Consider the following 20280-nt stretch of genomic DNA (forward strand, 5'->3'; position numbering starts at 1 on the left):
AAATTGTTCAAACATGTATTTGGAAATATTTTCATCATGTATTTACAAAATGTTCAACGTGTATCAGAAAAAATGTTCTACATGTATACAAAAAATATACAACATGTATTGAAAAGGTAGACATGCATTTTAAAAATGATAAGGGGAAAAGGGAAAAAGAAAAAATCAGAGATAACCCTGAAGAAACACAGAAAAATAAGGGAAATACCCGCATGGAAGGGTGTAAAACCGGTTTGTACCCGCCTTAGAACCTTCTCAAAACCAATTACAGCGATCAGTTTCACTAACAATGATCTCCCTTCAGTGCCGACCCATTAGCGTGGTAGCAGAAGTGTATGGAGTAGCATGGTTTTGAAGGTTCCAGAACCTTATGTTTGGTTTTATTTTCATTTTAATTTTTATGCTCTGGTTTTCTTTGTTATTATTATTATTTTCAAATTCATACATTTATTTAATTTGTGAACATGTTTCAATTTGATGGCATTTTTCTCAGATCCTAGAATAGTTTTTGAATCCACGAACATTTTCTAAATTTATGAACATTTTTCAAATAGGCAAACATTTTTTGAATTTCATGAATTTTTTTTCCTTTCGTGGTTGGATGTGTTGCACCGCAAGGAATACGACAGTGTCGCCCATGAAAGTATATGTGTGTTTCTCGCAGAAGCACATCTTTCATTTTTCATTTCTTGTGTCGATGTGCTCACCATGCATGAAGCACAACTGTGCTGTCGGTGGGAGGACACCTTCTTTGTTTCCCCTTTTAGGCCTCATTTGGTTGCAGGGTTTCCCGGGAGGATCCCCGCTGTTTCCCCCGGGCTGGAGAACCACGGGCCGAGTTGGTCCAAGAAAATTGAGTTGGTCATTTGGATCGCATCGTTCTCGGGGTAACCCTGCCCGACCCACGCCCTTTCCACGGGGAGGAAACCCACGACCCTAGAGCTCGGAGAGGAAACCCACGGCTTGAGCGAGACGAGCGAACGCAGCGGCGTAGACCAAGATCCAGCGCCCCCGACCACATCCGAGCTCCCCCGGCGGTGACAGAAGCGACGCCCACGACTCCCTCCCTCCGGTGCCAAGGATCCAAGCTCCACCCCTCCAGCGACGGCGATGGACCGTGGCCGTCACCGTTCTCCTTCCCCAGATCTCCCCTCCACCTCCATGCTCCGATCCCCTCTGGCGATGGCGACCATGACGGTTTCGCTGTATTCATCTCATCTGATCAAGGGTTAGCTCCCCCCCCCCCCCCCAATACATTTTCCTTCAAATCATGCCTTCACCGTCCCTGATTTTGAACCACCAATTCCATAGGAGCTTGTATTTTTCTTGTGTAGTTGCTCCGCACTTGTTGTAGAGCATAGCTGGCATCAGTATTTTTACCTCTCGTTCTGAAATACATCTAGCAGGTGCTCATCATCGTGTAAACTTGTATGCTAGAAGCAGGCAGACACACTAGACCCTCCTCCATTAGACTGATGATGATGCAACAGTGCATTCTTTACAGTGGATAAACTGAAACTAGAGTAAGCATCTTTTTGCTCTGATGGATCAATTTCTCATTGCTAATATTTATATATTTTCTTCTAGGATTTATACTTTCTCGTTCAAGATAAACCACCAGACAAAATAAACTCTACAAGATGGTTCTGTTTCTTCACCCATTACATACTTTATCACATTCACACTATGTCTGAATCCTACTACCCGTTTCTGTACAATATCAAGATTGTGTGTTTGTGTACCCCTATATACTTTCTTGTGTCTATTTGTTTTATGCAAGCCTGCATTCCTGGAGTCTTAATTTTCGACTGATGACGAAACTGAATAATGTGCAACATCTGATGTGTTCTTTTCTCGGGTATAATGCGCAAGCACCACAAGGCTCACAAAGTTAGGGCTCACATATATAATTAGCCCTAACTCTGATGTGTTCTTGAAGGCTCCACTTTGTGAGCCTTGTGGTGCTTGCGCATGTGGCTGGTGGGCGGCGGCGACGGTGTGGCCCTCTTGTCCTAATGTGAAACTTCCCCCTCCGGTGTTGGATGTGTGCAGCGGCGATGTTCTGCTCAAGGAGAGCCTCCGGGTCTCATTGGGGGTGCGCTGACCTTCTCTATGTGGCCATCTTCTGGCGGCATCCATCTCATCTTGCGACGGTGCGTCGCCTTCGATCCGGGCAAGGAGGTAGTGGCCTTCTTCGAAGATGGTGTACCGGATGTGCCGTGCCGGGGCCTGTAGGTGCATGGTTACAGCATATGCCCTGCTGGTGTCGACCCCTCTCTCCTCCGAGCCAGTGTGATATTGTTCTTGGTGCAGCATTCTTGGAGACGGTCCTCGGTGTCTTCGGCTTCGTTCTCTTTTGATTATCTTCAGTTTCCATAGCGTGTGAGGAGTAGTTTGGTGTTGTCCATCTTTATGTATCTTACCGCCGTGTTGTTCTTTCTTTTGCATGAGGGCGTTTGCTTGTATTCTGCCAGTTGATGGCTTTGTTAATTCAAAGTCGGGCTAGGCTTGAGCCCCATCTCGGGCTCGGCTAATGCCTTTTGTCTAAAAAAATGTTAAACAATGATTAGCACACCAGAATTTATCCTCGGTGTTGTGTTATTTATGGTCCGCGTGTGTGATGTGGACTGAAGTGTTTTTTACTGATTATGTGTGTTTCATATTTCCTGGTTTATCCTTGAAATTATAGAATTATTCTCCATTGTTCTGTCATTTCTGAATTTTGCATGCAAATTAGAAATTTACTTACTTCGGTACTGCTGTGATGATTCTGTGAGAAAAAAAAAGGAATTAGTTTTCATGGTTTTTGAATACTACATTTCTTTTCTAAGAAAGTTGGCACTTCCCTGACGTGATTCCCTCCCCTCCAAACTCACGTGGGGATCTCCCCCGGTGGCAGGAGAGGATTTCCTATGACCATGGAAAGTCCCCCTCGTGGGATTACTACCCCGGAATATTTTCACTTTACAACCAAATGAGGCCTTATGGTTTGGTTGTGCTCCGTCACAAAAAGCACACTTGTGTTGTCGCTGTCAGTGGGAGCACACTGGTGTTTGCCCTTGGGAACTCAGATACATTTCATGCGAGAGCACACCTGCGCTATGCAAGGTGAGAGGACAGAGGCTACGCTAGAACCAACCAACCCCGAGAGGAGAAAGCTTTTCGTGCTCGCAGCAATGGTGGCACTGGGCTTGTTTTATAGCAGGACACTGGCTTGGCATTCACAAAAGCCACGGAGGCATGGCGTAGCTCCTCTGACATGCGGGTCCGCTGCCTGCCTCCTCTCACTGACATGCAGGGCCTTAGTGGTTTAAAACAGACTTCACTCTTCACATTTTCAACTGTTGACGATCAAGAGGGTGCTCAGCAGCATCATGGTTTTCACCAGGAAAGCCATCAATCCCTGCTCTAGAATTGCCAGCTACAATTCTGTCCCTGCGGTCATAGATATATTCTGCAAGATCTACCTAGGCTGTTCTAAAATCCATACGTGTCTTTGCAATATGTTTGAAAGATTTGGGGCTTCGTGGTTTCCTTTACATATTGAAACCTGCAATTTCCAAACGAAAGCCGCACTCCCTCCATAATCCACCCATTCACTATTAACCAAAAGACAAATGACATATCTAGCCTCTCCTTGTAGAGTGAAAATCCACCCATTCACTATTAACCAGAAGACAAATGGCATATCTAGGCTCTCCTTGTAGAGTGGACGTTATCTACTGGTTCTAACTCCCAACAGAGTTAACAGAGCATATACCACCGTCGCAACCAAAAAGCAGGCGAACACCAAAGAAATAGGCACCAAACAAATGTCAGAAAAAGAGAGCATTCCATATCAAAAGAGTTACGACGATCCTTGTCCACGAGAGCCAACAACATCATCTGTCAACAGTTTGCACACATCTAACAACGTTACTCCTGTCAAAGCCAAAAGGTCAAACACTATTCAGGGACATCAAATGCTGATATACAACGTGGAAGAATTTTCTCAACACAGTTGGCAAAACACTCATGTTAGTTCACTCACATCACTTCTTTGAAAAAAAGTATTTTCAGCAAAAGCAGCTCAACGAGTATTGTAGGTCACTACAACGTTTTAAGCAGCAGCATTCCTGGCACCACGAGATTGTGCTGACAGGGCCCCTGGAAATTTACATGTGGATCTTGGATTGCAGATACATTTGATTCTCTTTTCCTTGTGAAACTTCCCAGCATAGCAGCAAAACCTCTGTAAGGAGAGATGGGGAAGCAAAAAGATCTTCAACATCTGGTATGTCAAATGAAAATGATGGTGTGGTCAGGGGACAATTAGTTGGAGCTACATTCCTGGACCAAAAATAAGAACAGAAAATCAAGTTAAGAAATCAGATAGCATGGCAGAGCCTACAAAGAAAGGCCAATGAAATAAAATATACCAAAGTCAATAAATATGAGGTAAGGCAATGCGAGATAAGTACATGTAAACGAATACACTGCATATGGACATGCTACAGATCACCTGAAAAATATTCAGCATCACGTAAAGTTACTGAGACTTTTTGTGAGTCAAGTACAAATGTTTAATGGCATACTCCCTCCGTCCCAAAAAGTGTCTTAACTTTGTACTAAGCTTAGTACAAAATTGCACTAAGGCTCAGACACTTATTTTGGGATGGAGGGAGTATCAAAAGACCTAAGAGGAAAGTTGTGACAAAAAGCCTCCTAAATGAATCCTGCAGGGTTATAATTAGAAATGTGCATGCACATTCCAACAGAAAGAAAGAACTGTACATATACAGAACATTCCGCACATGATTCTCATATAAGGGACAGAAAGTTTCCGCACATGATTCTCACAAGGGACAACTGTGAATAAGCAAATGCAGCTAGTCAAAGCATGACTTCTGTCAACTAAAGTTCAGACACAGCAACAAGAGGAGAACAAGGCATTTGTCCAAATGATATTCGGTTGTAAGAAAAGCCATTCAAATGTGAGGGAAGCACACCACAAATACATTTATGGCTGCTACTTACATATTCGGTTCAAGGCTTCTCAATATCCAACAAACTATAGAACTTTCAGTTCGTCTGGTGGAGTTTTAAGAAGGAAATTCTCGTTTAATCATCATTCATCAACCCTCCATGAAACATTTGCCCCTTGACAAACCAACAAACAGTGTGCAAGTTTCCCGTGACAACGAGAACTTCAACATCCATGCAAAGAGAGCATGTAACAGGTAGGGAATCCTCGTAACAGGAATCCAGTGCATAACAGAAACGATATCAGCAATTTAGCATTGGAGTTGCAATGTTCTACAACTCTTAAGTAGAAAGCACAGAACGCTCCTCTGGGTTCTGAAGATACATGATACCAACCAGTAAGGAGCATGCCAGTCCTCCTTTCGAATCTTACCTCCATTAGTATATGGTCATGCCCGACAAACTAGTTAAAGCCATGACTTGTGCTGTTACACTGTTTCCTAAAATAGTATGGTGATTTGGTTCCCAGTGGCTCAAGCTCTAGCATATCCAAATAGCCACCAATGACATTAAATTATGCTGAATCTAGTATCACTAACCTTGCAACAGTGCAGCTGCCTTCTTTCGCCTTTGATGGTGCCTCCACGTGTCCTGGATATGGATTGCCGCAGCGGTCCTCCAGGACAGTGATTCGTACCTGTTCAACATGATCCAAGCATCAGTGGACAAACTAAGATGGGGCCTTGCATTCATCAACTGAAAACTTCATGTGTACATACTTCAGCCAATCAGAAACTTAATGACGATACCTGATTGCTGCAATAACACTAGGATTTTGCAATAGTGTTGAGAACTCTAGAGTCACTTTTTCCAAATCAGTGGACTGCAGCACAAAAGCTTCTACATTTGTTACGCATCTGATGGTACGTATTGCCTTCCAGTGCACCTTCATCCTCTCCCCATCTGATAGAAGTTTGGATGATGTAATATAGAGAAGAATATAACAAAAGATTCGTCGAACTAAAAAAAACAAATACAAAGCAATAAACTAAGGTAAATATCTGCAAACCTGAAGCTTGCTGCTCCAACCACCACGTAAGCAGCTCTTCCCCACACACAGCTCCTTCATGTAATGGAGATTTGCTTCCATCTACATTGATGCTTTCGACTCTACCGCGCACTACAAAGATGATTTTTTCAACAAGCTGATCCTGAGAAAGAATGTCACTTCCCCTAACATATAACTTATGCTTCAACTTGTCACAGACAGCCTCGTAAAGTCCAGAATCCTTCAAAGCGAATAACTGAATCTACAAATAAACAGCGCATGGTTCTCACGATTAATATAGGGAAATTTGGTTTTGTACAATCAAAAGAACCTATCATTAGATATATACCATCAAAAGATCGCAACATTATAGCCATCTACCATTCTGTTTGTTTCTATTACTCTCGTTGCTACTTCTCTTTTTCTAATCGGTTAACTATTTTCTGATTTCGGATTTTGCCCTTGTGCCAAAACAACTCAACACGAACCAGGCTCAGGCAGACAAACACGCACCCGTATTACTCGGAAAAAAAAAACACCGTGGGTGTTTCAGGCATCTCATAGCTAATTCCAGAAACATATTTAGGGGTGATGTGCTGAAGTATATGTGGCCTTGCGCATGGGCATGTACAGAACATAGGTATGATACACTAATGGCGAAAATTGCAATAGCTAGTCCTAAGGCAATTATGGAGAAGATTCTCCAAAGTGTGCGCAAGACTAATTATGTGGATAACAACATATCATAATGCTTCAACAGTTGGATTAAAGATTACAAAGACCTTCCGGTTGTTGATCAGATGGATAAGATAAGGAAGAAGATCATGGAGAAGATTCACACAAGGCAAGAGATAGCCAATAGAATGGAAGGGCTTATCCTGCCAAGTGTGTTATATGAGTTGAACATGAAGAGCCCAGGGCTGCACTACGAAATCCAGAAGAGTGGTGCAATGTCAGCTGAGATTTCAGGAATAACAAAAGGGAAGAATTGGAGGGTTGTGGTTGGTACAAATTGTGGTGTGGACATTGGCAGCTTTCTGGAAAACCATGCACTCATGCTATAGCTCTATTTGGAAAAGTTAGACAACTTAACATTGAGAACTTTGTAGACGATTACAATTCAGTAGATTATCAGTTTGGAGTTACTCCAATGGGTGACAAGACTCAATGGCCAAAATTTGACCCTGGGTGTGAAATGATCCTCAAAAGCTAGAAAGGTCTGCTGGTAGACAAAGGAAAAAAAGACCCGAGGCTAGTGGAGCGGCAGGAACATCAATGCAAAAGGTGCTTTCAAAAGATGTCATATCCTGTCATACTGCTACTCAAACTGAATTAGAGCGGGAGCTTCCACCACCTTGTCCAAAAAAAATTCCCATTTATATATGATAAGCAAGAGTCATTTTTCCAGAGAAAAGTTCATTTGACTATAGATCCGGGAGGAAGTCAAGTGGTTGTAAAAAATGATTATGTCAAACCTTGTTAAGAAATCTATGAAAGTGGTGGCGTATATCTATCTGAATATCTTCTGGTAAGCTGCTCAAAAGCTCTTCTTCGTTCACACCTCGCATAGCCACCCAACTAAACCTTTCTGCATGTCTAACCCTCCTTCTCAAATCTTCTGGGAGTTGCCTGTGGCTCATCCATTGTTCAACATCATGCCTCCTCAGTTGCATTTCCAGTCTCCTGTGAGTAATAAAATAGTCCTATGAATTATTTTCCAGTTGGCAACAAAACCAGTCCATAAGAAGGATAAAGTAGTTGTACAACGACTTACCTTTTTCCAAGTGATTGCAGAAAAATCTGCATGTTACCGATAAGTAACGCAAAAAGCAATAGCCCCAAGGCAATGATACCCTTTGTGAATAGAACTTCCCATACATTATAGGTTGGGACCAGATTACCCGCCAAAGTACTTATTTGCTGGAACCCCCAAAATAACGAATATACATAGCGGTTAACAGCAAGTTCTGTGGTTAGCAACACAGATTGTTCATAGATTCCATATTTGAAAAAACCATTTGCAGTATCAAAACAGGTTCGCGACATCGAGTCGTTTAACCATGGCTGCCTCTTTACTCTGTCCTGCCCACCAATGCCATACCCACAGTCTATAAACTGAGCACATGATGTTATATTAAGCGCAGAACAAGAATTCCATAGACATTGATTAACACTCTGCATAAAATGTGGAAGGAGACATGCTATCAATACTTAAGAGGATTGGGGAATCAAACTACTAATGATAAAAAACTAAAGAAGCAATTGGATTGCAACACTTTCCATAGTGAAGAAATAAACCCCTAAATTGAAGAACATAATCGAGTACAGAAATTCAAAGGTATCCCTGATATCAGATCAAATATGAGTTGACAGTCTAAGTGCATATGAACAGTAAAAGATCATGGCTCTCTTTTTTATACTACAACAAAAACTTTCGTTAGTATACCTTGAACACCACACCCTGCACCATTTTATTTTATTACAGTTGGGTAATCTGCGTCTTCAAAAATAAGGATGCACTTTGTATGTTGGATTTGAAGCACACATGAAAAAAATGACATGTTATGTGATAAGAGACTGACCTGTAGCCCAAAGAGGTACCAAAGTGAACCAACCACATGCCCAGCCAAAACAAATACCAAAAGATTGATCACAAAATTAGCCCATGCTGATTCAAAAATGAATCCATTAGCAGATTGCCCACCAAGTAATTGCACAAATTTGAAGATGCGTAGGGCATACTGAACAGGAATTGTGGCACGTAACAGATTCTTCGCATAGTTTGCACCAGATACCCCAATGGACTTAGGGATAACTAGACATATCATCACCTGAGGGAGAAACAAGTGTCAAATGTTGGTAACATATTCCCAATGACATATTAATTTATGACATTGTAAAATATTGTGGCTTTTTGTAACTCCAACCAGACCAGTTATGGAAACACGTATGTATGAACCAGCTTGTTGGAGTAGATCTTACTCTGTTCCAATGAGCCAAAGGCAACACATGTTCACAGTGCATGTTCATGTAGAAGTGTAGGGAAATAAGCAAAGCAGTCACTGTATAACAGACCAAACACACAACTAGTACAATATCTAACACAACAACGTTAGAAAAACTGAGTTATATCTGCAATGCTAATTGTATACGAGTTCCTCAAACTCTCAGATTGTAGTGTAGAAGCCTCTGAATACTTTGCGACGCCAACCAGCAGAATATTCTTATTTACTTATGAAAAACAGGCTCTAGAACTAGAATATGGTTGTTGAGACTAGCATGAACAGCTAATGACTGAAAGAGCTTCCGAGGAAATTGTAAGAGGAAAATTGAAATACAGCATGAATAGCTGAAAGGATGTTTTGTCCCCCGAGACTACATTCCCTTTATATATAGTGTTAAGGATTGCAACTGACTCTATTACATACTCTTAACAATCCAACACTCCCCTCAATATGGGCCTGATGCAATCATGCCCATCTTCAAACATATTGCAATAGACTCACTAAGACTCTTCCTTTTTTTTTGCAGATAAGACTCTTCCTTGACTGAAGTCACCTAACCAACAATCAAAGGCACAGCCAATACCACCAAGGCCTCCACTCGAGGCTTGCTTCAGCTGCCAATGACTTTAGTAAAATAGGAGATTGCTATACTGTATACTCACATACCAATATCACGAATTCATGACAGACCACTGTACCCACTATGATCACCACCTCCACCCTAGCCTCTATCAGAATACAATGCTCCAACTCTTACCAACACAACCACTAGTCTGGTCTCCACCTCTATTGCATGGCTACCTCTCGCAAGTTCAATCACCCTCCTAGACCTCTCTAATAGTTTCATCTCCAGGACCACCACAAAGACCTCTCCATAGCCACCATGATCACCATTGAGCTTACCACCACTGGCACCTCCAAGCCTATTACCGCAAACACCAGCGTTCATACTGATTTCAATATCACCAGCAACCCCCCCCCCCCCCCCCCCTCATTACAGGGCCTATCTACCATGCCCTGAACCTCCCGCATCAAGCCACATAAACTCTTAACGACCACAGATCATACGGAACAACATACTAACAACTCTAATGTGCATTCTCGTTGTTATTTATAGGGTTATAGTGCTTAGGATTGTACCAGACTCTTATTAGACTACAAACTGAGGCTCTTACCCTAATACTAAGTTACTGGCCCTCCATTAGAAACAAAGAATGTTAAGAACTTGAAGAAACAAGTGTTTCCGAGGAAAACATGGACAGTGATTTTTGTAAGCAAAATTAAGCATTGGTCACATAATTTAAAAAAGGCAACTTACTCACTTCTAATATAAGCAACTTATATTCAAGCAAACAAAACACATAGTACCTGAGTAAGTGGAAGCATAACAGATAAGTCGACTATGAAAGCACCACGAAGATAGTGCATAGAAATTTTCTTAGGCTCATCAACTAAGTCTCCTGTCCCCACTATTCTTGACTCCGGATCCACATAGGCCATCCTAAACTGCAAAAAAAAAACATCTCATGCATGTTGATCCCTATTCTTGAGTCCTTAGAACGAACAAAAAATACTCAAAGTTCTGAAAAAAAGAAATTTGCTATGACAAAGCATAGCTTAGAAATCCAGGATGGGCCCTGACCCCTCCTTCTAAATGGGAATAACAGAATTAAGTATCAAAGGTTGCTAGTTATACACAAATAAAGATTGAGTTGACAGGTGCATTTTAGGTTTTTGTAGCACAAATTTGGTAAATTAATCCCGTGTAAAATATTATTGAAGCTTCACCCGTAAGCATTAAGCAACATAAATGCAAATCACCATGATGAATGGCACCTCTTGAGTCAAAGCAAGCTCAAACGGAATGAGTGTGTATGCTGCAGACTAAAGCTACAGCTACTACCGAACAAACAACAGAAAGGCAAAAAAGAAGCAGCAGATGCTAATGAAAGAATTGCTTTAGAACTGAAAAGAGATAGAGCAAACCCCAACTGGACATTTGCTTAAGCATGTCCATCAAACTTCTCTGTTTTTGACTTTTGTCTACATCGAAATATATCGAGATAACAGAGAGGAGAACCGCCTCTTTTCTGAGGCCATGTTTCGCTGGTATAATAACAGGCTGTTTTGCCTTGATCACACTCAAGCTAGCCAACTTTCATTCAATCAATGTTTGACTCGCTAACATTTTTTCTCTACAAATTTTGCGACAAGTGTTGCAACAAACTAAATAGTCGCTAAACATGGAAGAACCTTTATGTCATGATGCACTGATTGTAACTTTGCAGACACAATTTACAAGGAAGTGAAGCAACTTTAAACAAACTCTGCAAATATGAACAGTTTACAGAAAAGGATGACCCCTCGCGAGAATTCTGGTTACATAGTAGAAGGGAATTGTCGTGTTGTCTCAAGGAAAGTAAGTTCATATCAAGCATAATAGAAGGGAATTCCAAAGTTATACTTACAAGAATAACTTTAAAAATATGCAAAATTTAATAGTAGCTAATGAGTGAAGAGTAAATTCCAATGTGGATCCTGCATTTGACCATGCATTTCATACAAATGACAGGTTGAACCAGATTTGAGATTTTCACCATATTGTACCAGATTTTAAAACCAAAATACTGCTCTGAAGCTGGTTCAATCTGTCAGTGGGAGTTTTCGTTTTTATAAGTGGCAATACTTATAATTCATAATAATAAAAAAGCCTATGGAACACTCAACAGACATTTCAAACTTACAAAAGGTGACTATTTCCATTGGTTGCCACCTATTTATGAAAACCCTTTTTTTCTTAAAATGCAGGAGAGTTGGATAGTCATTTCATAGGCAAGGAAGATTACAAATAGAACGAATTATGTGACAGTATTCACCTGAAGAAGCAAGTGAAGAAGATAAACTGCATCTGTCACACTTCTTGCCACAGTTAATGCTGTCGAATGCCGACTGAACATTATGCATTTGTTATCCTGCACCGTAAAAAATAAACATGCACACTTATAGGTAATTTCGGTCAAGGCTATATTGTTCAGAATTCAGAAAGTACCAATCTTGATGTACACACAGTAATTTGACCAGAGATCCAATAAATACAGGGCCCATCAAATAAGATGATGTAACTTTATGTCTTACAGTGAGAAGAGACAAAAGGGGAATAAGCTTCAGGCTGTCAAATAGACAAAAAGATCTAAAACTGCATTGTTCATATATCGAGCACTTCAAGAATTTGTAAAGTTGACATGAACTCTTTTGGTTGTAGGTCTGGCACTAGCTCACAAGCCCAAATTGCATTGGTCACATGATCATAGAAGCAAATACAAATGGATGCCATGACATCGCATGTTGTGAAAATGCAGCCTCTGAGGAAAGACTGCCTAGGTGCTGCCAAACGCTCAAAACATGGACACCATGCAAAATTTGCTAGTCACTTCCAAGCATGGAGGCTGTTTTCCAGCCATCCATGAACTACAAAAATGGTTACAAGTGCCCACCTGCCAGTAGGATATGGTTTAGCTTTCGTTTTATTTAAGTCAAATATGGGATCCATCTTTGAGGAAAATATCATCTAAAAATTGCAGCAAATTCCCGTAAAAACTTAAGAGGCCATCTTTTGGGACCCAACTTAGAGGCTAAGTGGCCTCTAAACAATGTGGATGCCCTAGATCTACTGCAGATGTTAACAGAGCTCCGAGCTTGGAGAAAAAGGATGTAAACTTACCTTGTCCATGGAAGCTAGGAAGAAAAACAGAGGATCAATGAAAATGGCAATCAAGCATGATATCACAAAAAACTGGTTCCATCGACGAACAGCCTTAGCATGTGGGTTTATAATTGGAATGTTTGGAAGGGAAGACCCAATCTTCTTCTTCCACCCACCACCCTGGCCATACACAAAAATATGGTGAGTGGGAGTACATACAACCAGGAGTACATAACCATTTTACTATATAGTATATACATGTTAAAGCCATAGTCATAAATAAATTGAAGATACAAAACTGCATGGACAAATTTTAAGGAAGAAATAATTGCAACAAATATATAGCCCATTCCCCATGAATATGAAGAAGATGTCAGGTTTACAAAATATTTACCTCCAATTATTTATGGTTCACAGGTTTGTGTACTTAAAAACTAAAAATACACCACCTATAGCTAATGAACTCAAAGGAAATTTGTGTGCTGCAAGTGTATACATATACGTTCTGTCATTGTAAGTTTCCTTCAGCAGAAAGTTTATAGAATACAAACAAGTCAACTGAGGCTAGATGCCCTAATCTCATCTAAAAACAAAAGGAGCTCCCGCTTATCCCTATCCAGATCATCAAGGATACAAGGTAAAGGAATGTCCAAGCAGATAGAAATATTACTGATCAAGATTGAAAATATCACCTCATTACCGAAAGGAGCTGAACTTCTATGGAAATGCATTTTGTTCTTAGAGGCAGGAGGGCAATCATTGCAATCAGATTCATCACACTGCCCCAAAGGTCCAGAAATCCTCAAGTGTTCATTCTTTGGAGCATGCCTACCATCAGAATAGACACTTGATGCAGTCTCTTCAGGCATGACTGCATTTGCCTTCCTCACCTGCTTTCCTGGGAAAGGTGATGTTACCTTATTTGGCACGTCACTTATTCCTGATGGGGTTCCCACAAAAGCAACTTGAGTAGGTCTATGAACAATAGGAGGACCAGTATTGACAGGTATACACAATGGTGCACTTCCCATAGGAAATCTCTGCAGATCCAAGGTTCTTTGGAGCAAACGGACACCATACTTCTGATTATTAGACATCTTTCTTCTTTTTTTTGTAGCCTGCAGGTATAACATTTGCTGTATTAGAGAACTTGGGATTCGTGTGGCAGTAAACAACTAAACCATGATCAGTTTTTTTTAAAGGAGGGCAACCCACCGGCCTCTGCATTGTTTGATGCACACAGCCATCTTTTTTACTGAGTTCCAACTTCCAAGTCATACAGAAAGGGCAAATAAAAGATCAAAGGCTAGGATAAAACCAAGCTCTGATGCAGGCCCACAAGCATAATATGCACCCTCTTGGCTGAAGACAGGTAAACCATGCTCTGGTATAACCCCACAAAGAGTATCCTTAACTATGAAATGCATCATCTTCCAATTTAAGACTTACTACAAATAACATGTTTTTAGTAGGTTTGTTTGCTCTATTTCAGCGAGTCAATAATCAATTAGAGCAAGTGAAGTTTTCTAAAGCTTCTCTGCAAAAGGTGTCAAAATAATGTGTGTTGTTGATCCTATATCAAAGATATTGTCATACTCTTACAGCTCTGTACATACCCCATAAGAACGACAGGCATAAAAACTGAAACGTCGATGGCACCCACCCAATATATTAATGTAATCCCGCTTCTAATATCCAAACAAGCTCGTACCACAAACAAAATCAGAACGAATTTCAACCTTGAAACATCTACATCCAGGATTAAAAGCATGCTATTATGGCGTGTGTACAAGCTCGTACCGTAAAAGTTCACGATAATATCCTACCACCTTAAAACATCTACATCCAGTACATGAATGTAACCCCGCTTCTGACGTCCAAACAAGATCGTACCACAAACAAAATCAGCAAGCGCAGCTACATTTTACACATTAAGAAAAAATTGCCGCAAGCGCAGCTACATTTTACACATTAAGAAAAAATTGCCGCAAGCGCAGCTACATTTTACACATTAAGAAAAAATTGCCGATGCACCCACCCCTTTCCCGTCCCCCTCCTGTTCCTCCACTTGGACGAAATCGCCGATGCTAGAAAACCCCATGGATAACACGTGCATCTACATCTGCATGGATGAACACATGTACATGCATGGATGTAGAGAAGCGCGTCCCCATCCTAGTACATCCCCCATCAACCAACCCCTAGTATATCCCCACCCCATCCCACAAAATTCCTGCCATGAGACCAAAGGACTATACCTGGGTGCTAAAAACAACAGGAAAACTGATGCTGCATTCCCCCTGCATCTACATCTACTAACAAAAAGATTACTGCATAGGGTGCAAAACACAAAAAGCATGTAACCTGCTTGCAACATAGCATAGAAAAAGTACACCTCGCATACACATACTAAGCAAAAAAAAAAAACATCCTATGTAACCTAAACTATGACTAGCATACATCGAGGTTGCAACCAAATATATCATCCCGTCGCAACAAAACCAGGAGATAAGACATATGCTATGTAATCTAAACTATGACCAGCATACATCTAAGTTGCAGCTGAAATTATGCAGCCACCAAACATATCATCTATCGCAAGAGAACCATGAGATAAGACACATCCTATGTAATCTAATTTATAACTAGCATAAATCTAGGTTGCAACTGAAAGTACATCGTCATCACACAAGCAAAGACGTGTAGAAGCACGAGGGAAACACATCCACCGAACCTGAAGCGAATCAGCAAACACCTGACGCCCACGAGAGGGTAGCTTGTAAATCCACACCTGTCCAACCTGAAAAAATCACCGAAAAAACATGTGGTCGAGTCAGTGATCCGCCTCCGCCCATTTCCCTTGTCAAATGAGAAATAACTGAGAAATGAACAGGAATCACGATTCCGGTGCAGGATGTGTTGCACTAACCTGAGAGAGAGAGAGAGAGAGAGAGAGAGAGAGAGAGACACGACAGTCCGGATGCGAAAACGAAATCAGAGTCGGCGTGGTCTGTGCTGACGACGGGGAACATAAGAGGTAGAAGGACGAGCTGGGGCGCTAACCTGATGCAGAAAATTCCGGCGTGGATTAGAGATCTGCCGCTCCTCGCCCCCGCCCCCGCCCCCGTACTTGTCACCTCCAGATCCGGCTGCGTGCAGAGCAGTATGCAGTGACCGTGTGAGAACAAAATCCCCAGAAATTAGAGGTCGCCGACGCGTCGTTCCCCTGCGCGAGCTCGCGCATGGCGCTAACCCGTAGACGCGTGCCGAGAGACAGCGATTACCTGCGGATTTCCGACGGATTCCTTCCCGTGAGCCGACAGCGGCGGAGTCGCGCCTCCCTCCACGACTGCGCGGCGTCTCGCGTGAGGGGAGCAGCAGCAGGCCGGCCGGCGAAGATACGGCGGCGTGGTGAGGGCGCGGAGGTGGAGGGGAGTGGATTTGGGGGTGGGGTGGGGTGGGGGGGGGGGGGGGGGACGGGGACGGCGCCGGGCGCACCTCTCCCTCTCCCTCCTCTCACTCCCCGGCGCAGTTCCCGAAATTTTGAATCGTCGCTCTAGAGAGAGCCAACTGGTAGGAAGAGAAAGCCACCCCGCACCGTTCGCTGACTGATGGACCCAACCGAGCTAGCGCCACAGCGCGTAAGGTTTCGTGGGTGCGTGTATAGCGCGAAATTTCGCGCGCGTCGTTTCTGGGCCGCGCCGTCGGATCCACATCGAGCGGCGTTGGATGTGAGCGCGACCTATGCCAATATCGTGATCGACCACAATGTAGAAATTGTTTTTTTTCCTGAAAAACTACCGATCTTTTCATCAAACATCATCAGCCCGTGTAGGCCTTGTGTTTGCGCCCTCCTCCCCTAGTGGTGTTGCATCTCAGCGCGCGGAGTCCCACGGTGCGGCATGGTGAGTCAGGTGTGGCGGCCCTCCTTCGGCGGTGGATATATGACTCTTGATGGTATAGGGAGGTGGCAGTGTGGCCTACCCCATCCTCCGTGAGGTAGCTCCAACTCGCCCCAATCTCTCTCGCCATGAGGTGCGGGACCTCACAACCCTGAATCTAAGGCTCAAATTTGGTGGTGGAAATTTGGTGGTGGTAGGCCTCAAAACCAATGGGTTTGGGTGACCTACTTCCATGTTGGTCCAGTTAGCGATGGTGGAGGAGTGAGGTTCATTTGGGGGAGGGAGCAGGAGACCGACGGGTAAACCAGGTTTCGGTTGTGGCCAAAGCCAACAATGGTGACACATGTAGGTGTCACTCTCTTGTTGAAAGCGTCAAGATGCCGTCCTCGTATCCCCTGACGGAATGCTCCAGGGGAAACCCTAGGTCTGGGTCTACCAGGATCATATGATGACGACTCTCGGTGTCGCGCACCCCTCGGGGAATTCATCTTGATGACGGGCTTGGCTGGCGAGAACGATGGTTGGTGGTGGTTTATCATGTTGTTCGCGTGCCAACGTGGTGGCCATTGGTGGCTCGTCTGACAACAACTATATGGATCCGCGAGGTCAAGGTCACGCCAGGTCTACGTAGTTCGCTCTTGGCATGTCCGTGGTATCGCCATGGTCTGTTTGTTACGATGGAGTCATCTGTGCAAACGGGGTCACTATGGTGACAATGATGGGCGATGGATGTCGTCTGACTTGGTGATCTTCTGTGGCATTAGCCCTGCATAGTTCGCCTTCATAGCCCGCCTTTGGCTTATGGTGAAAGACAGACTTCGGCTGTATCCAGAGCCAACAACAATGGCACTTGCGGCTGTCGCTTCCTTGCTGAAGACGTCGAGATGTCGTCCTCGAATTCCCTCGCGTAATGCTTCGGGGGAAACCCTAAGTCTGGGTATGCCCAAATCGGATGATGGCAACCCTCAGTGTCGGGCACCCCCCAGAGAATTCATCTTAAAGGTGGACTTACTGGCGAGGCCAATGGTTGGTGTGGTTTTTCATGTTTTTTGCATGGCAAAGTGGTGGTTGTCGGCGGCTTGTCTGACAACTGCCATGTGGATTCGCAAGATCAAGGTCGTACCACGTTGCGATAGTTAGCTCTTCAGTGTTGCACAACGGGGTCACTATGGTAACAATGACATGTGATGGGTGGTTTGACTTGATCTTCTTCTATGGCGCCAGTCCTGCATAGTTCTCCTTCATAGCCCGTCCTTAATTTTTAGAGCAGCTTTGCTAGCAGTGTAGCCGACTATTACTATGCTGGCAGTGTAGCCGACTATTACTATGCTGGCAGAGTAGCCGACTATTTGGTTGAACCTGTTGTGGCTTCATGTGTACGCTATTGTGAGAGCGTTGCCAATGATTGTGCTAACATAAAGTCAGAGTCGTTTGTTCGAGAAGGAGTGCTGACGATGATGATGTCGTGTGTTACCTCGGCCGTGCTTCTCTCGGCCATGTGTGTGATCGGACGTTTGTTCCCTCGGTGGCGATGATAGTATTATTAGTTTTAGTCTAGTTTTTTCGCACTTAATTGTGCAAGCTTTTTCTTCTTAGTGATGGATGGAGCCTAAAGACTCCGGTTTAAAAGTGTTGAGTATCGTGATTATTAGGAAAGACGAGATAGACTAGAATTTGTTCTGACTTGTCTTGTACTCCAAATATATCATTGTACTCCTATATATATGCCCACGAGGCTCAAGCAATACATCAAACTATTCCACCAATCCCTCTCTCTCTTCCTTCTAACATGGTATCAGTTTTCGAGTTCTAAACCCTAGTCGCTGCCGCTTCCGCACCCGCGCGCCGCCCCTGGGGCGGTCGGCCTCCATGACCGTCGTCGGGGGCCGCACCGCCCGTACCTAGGGTTCGTCCGCCGGTCGTGTTGACCGGCTGCCCTAGAGAGTCTTTTTCTCGATCTGTTGATTGAGGTTTTTCTTTCGCGCCGATCGGTTGATCGACGTTTCTTTTTGGTTTTCCGATCTATGATCGGTTTGCGTCGCCCGCCGCCGTCGTCGACCCCCGCGCCTCTACTCCGACTTCAACATCGACTACACCGGCCTCTTCGTCAACAACCGCGCGGCAAGGCTGGATGTGTCGTCCAAGAAACGCCTTCATGCGTCGCTGCGGGCCGCTCGTCCGCGTGGTCTTCGTTGTCATGCCGGTCCGTCGTCGTCGTCATCGCACGAGACTCCACCAACTCACGCCTCCAACCAGATCGGATCGCTCGCCGCACCGCGCCAGGCTCATGGTGGATCACCGAGTCAGTGCGCTCATGCAGCGGTCGCTCGCGCAGTCCTATGCTGGCCGGTGGTCCCGCGTCGCGTGGCTCGCCTGCTCTGGCGCTGGGCATGGCTGGTCTCTCACGCGCCGGCATGGCTAGCTGAATGAACGCGTGCACTGGTTTCGTGCAGGTGGCTGCTCGACCGTGCATCCGTGACTTGCGTTGGAGTTGCTCCTTGCATGCACATATATACATGGACCAGCTTCTTTGCACAGCACGTGTGCACAGATCAGCCTGCCGGCCGACCCGTGTTCCAGTCTGGTGCTCCTGCTCTGTCAACCGTGTGACACACCTCGTCGCCTGTCCGTCTTCTCGATCTTGCTCGCCGCGCTTTGGTCTGATCAGTCGTCTGCGTAGAGCTTCGCATGATCGCATCTACCGATCAAGCAACGGGCTGTCGCTGTGTCGCCCCGTCGGGTCGCAGCGCCGTCGCCTCGTGGTTCTTCTCCCGGCTGCACCGACCCGCGTCACCGCTGCGTCGCCTCTTTGGACCGTAGTGCCGTGGCACGCGGTCCATCGCCGTCCCGAGGCCGTCCGCTCTGTTGGTGAACGTTGCAGAAAATAAAAAAATTCTACGCTTCACCAAGATCAATCTATGGAGTCATCTAGCAACGAGAGAGAGGAGTGCATCTACATACCCTTGTAGATCGCGAGCGAAAGCGTTCAAGAGAACGGGGTTGAGGGAGTCGTACTCGTCGTGATCCAAATCACCGAAGATCCTAGTGCTGAACGGACAGCACCTCCGCGTTCAACACACGTACGGTTGGGGAAGACGTCTCCTCCTTCTTGATCCAGCAAGGGGAAATGAGAGGTTGATGGATATTCAGCAGCACAACGGCGTGGTGGTGGAAGCAGCGGCGATCTCGGCAGGGCTTCGCCAAGCTCAGCGAGAGGGAGAGGTGGTACGGGAGGGGGGGAGGCGCCAGGGACTAGGGTGCGGCTGCCCTCCCTCCCCCCTCTTTATATAGGGGGCCTAGGGGGTGCGCCGGCCTCTAGAGATCCCATCTCCAAGGGGGGCGACGGCCTGGGGGGGGGGACTTGCCCCCCAAGTCAAGTGGGGCGCCCCCCACCCCTAGGGTTTCCAACCCTAGGCGCAGGGGAAGCCCAAGGGGGGGCGCACCAGCCCACCAGGGGCTGGTTTCTTTCCCTCTTCAGCCCACGTGGCCCTCCGGGATAGATGGCCCCGCCCGGTGGACCCCGGGACCCTTCCGGTGGTCCCGGTACAATACCGGTGACCCCCGAAACTTTCCCGGTGGCCGAAACTAGACTTCCTATATACAATTCTTCATCTCCGGACCATTTCGGAACTCTTCGTGACGTCCGGGATCTCACCCGGG

The 20280-nt window shown here is 44.7% G+C and overlaps 1 protein-coding gene and 1 long non-coding RNA gene across 2 annotated transcripts; one reads left to right on the forward strand and one right to left on the reverse strand.

The window, feature by feature from the left end:
- Nucleotides 1-833: 833 nt before the first annotated feature.
- LOC123159793 (uncharacterized) lies at nucleotides 834-2601 on the forward strand. Its single transcript, XR_006479871.1, has 2 exons — nucleotides 834-1228; nucleotides 1407-2601. It is a non-coding gene; the product is annotated as an uncharacterized lncRNA (long non-coding RNA).
- A 1217-nt stretch (nucleotides 2602-3818) lies between these two features.
- Nucleotides 3819-16224, reverse strand: LOC123159285 (probable cyclic nucleotide-gated ion channel 20, chloroplastic). The gene is made up of 15 exons (XM_044577116.1): nucleotides 16003-16224; nucleotides 15782-15867; nucleotides 15453-15518; nucleotides 13934-13939; nucleotides 13411-13836; nucleotides 12737-12898; nucleotides 11892-11987; nucleotides 10384-10521; nucleotides 8593-8841; nucleotides 7785-8185; nucleotides 7486-7693; nucleotides 6032-6272; nucleotides 5772-5925; nucleotides 5562-5659; nucleotides 3819-4270 (listed from the first exon to the last, which is right to left on the reverse strand). The coding sequence occupies exons 5-15, from the start codon at nucleotides 13813-13815 to the stop codon at nucleotides 4155-4157; spliced, it is 2268 nt and encodes a 755-aa protein (XP_044433051.1). The 5' UTR covers nucleotides 13816-13836; nucleotides 13934-13939; nucleotides 15453-15518; nucleotides 15782-15867; nucleotides 16003-16224; the 3' UTR covers nucleotides 3819-4154.
- Between the last annotated feature and the right edge of the window lie 4056 nt (nucleotides 16225-20280).

This window comes from Triticum aestivum, chromosome 7B (assembly GCF_018294505.1).
Source record: "Triticum aestivum cultivar Chinese Spring chromosome 7B, IWGSC CS RefSeq v2.1, whole genome shotgun sequence".
NCBI classification, from domain to species: domain Eukaryota; kingdom Viridiplantae; phylum Streptophyta; class Magnoliopsida; order Poales; family Poaceae; genus Triticum; species Triticum aestivum.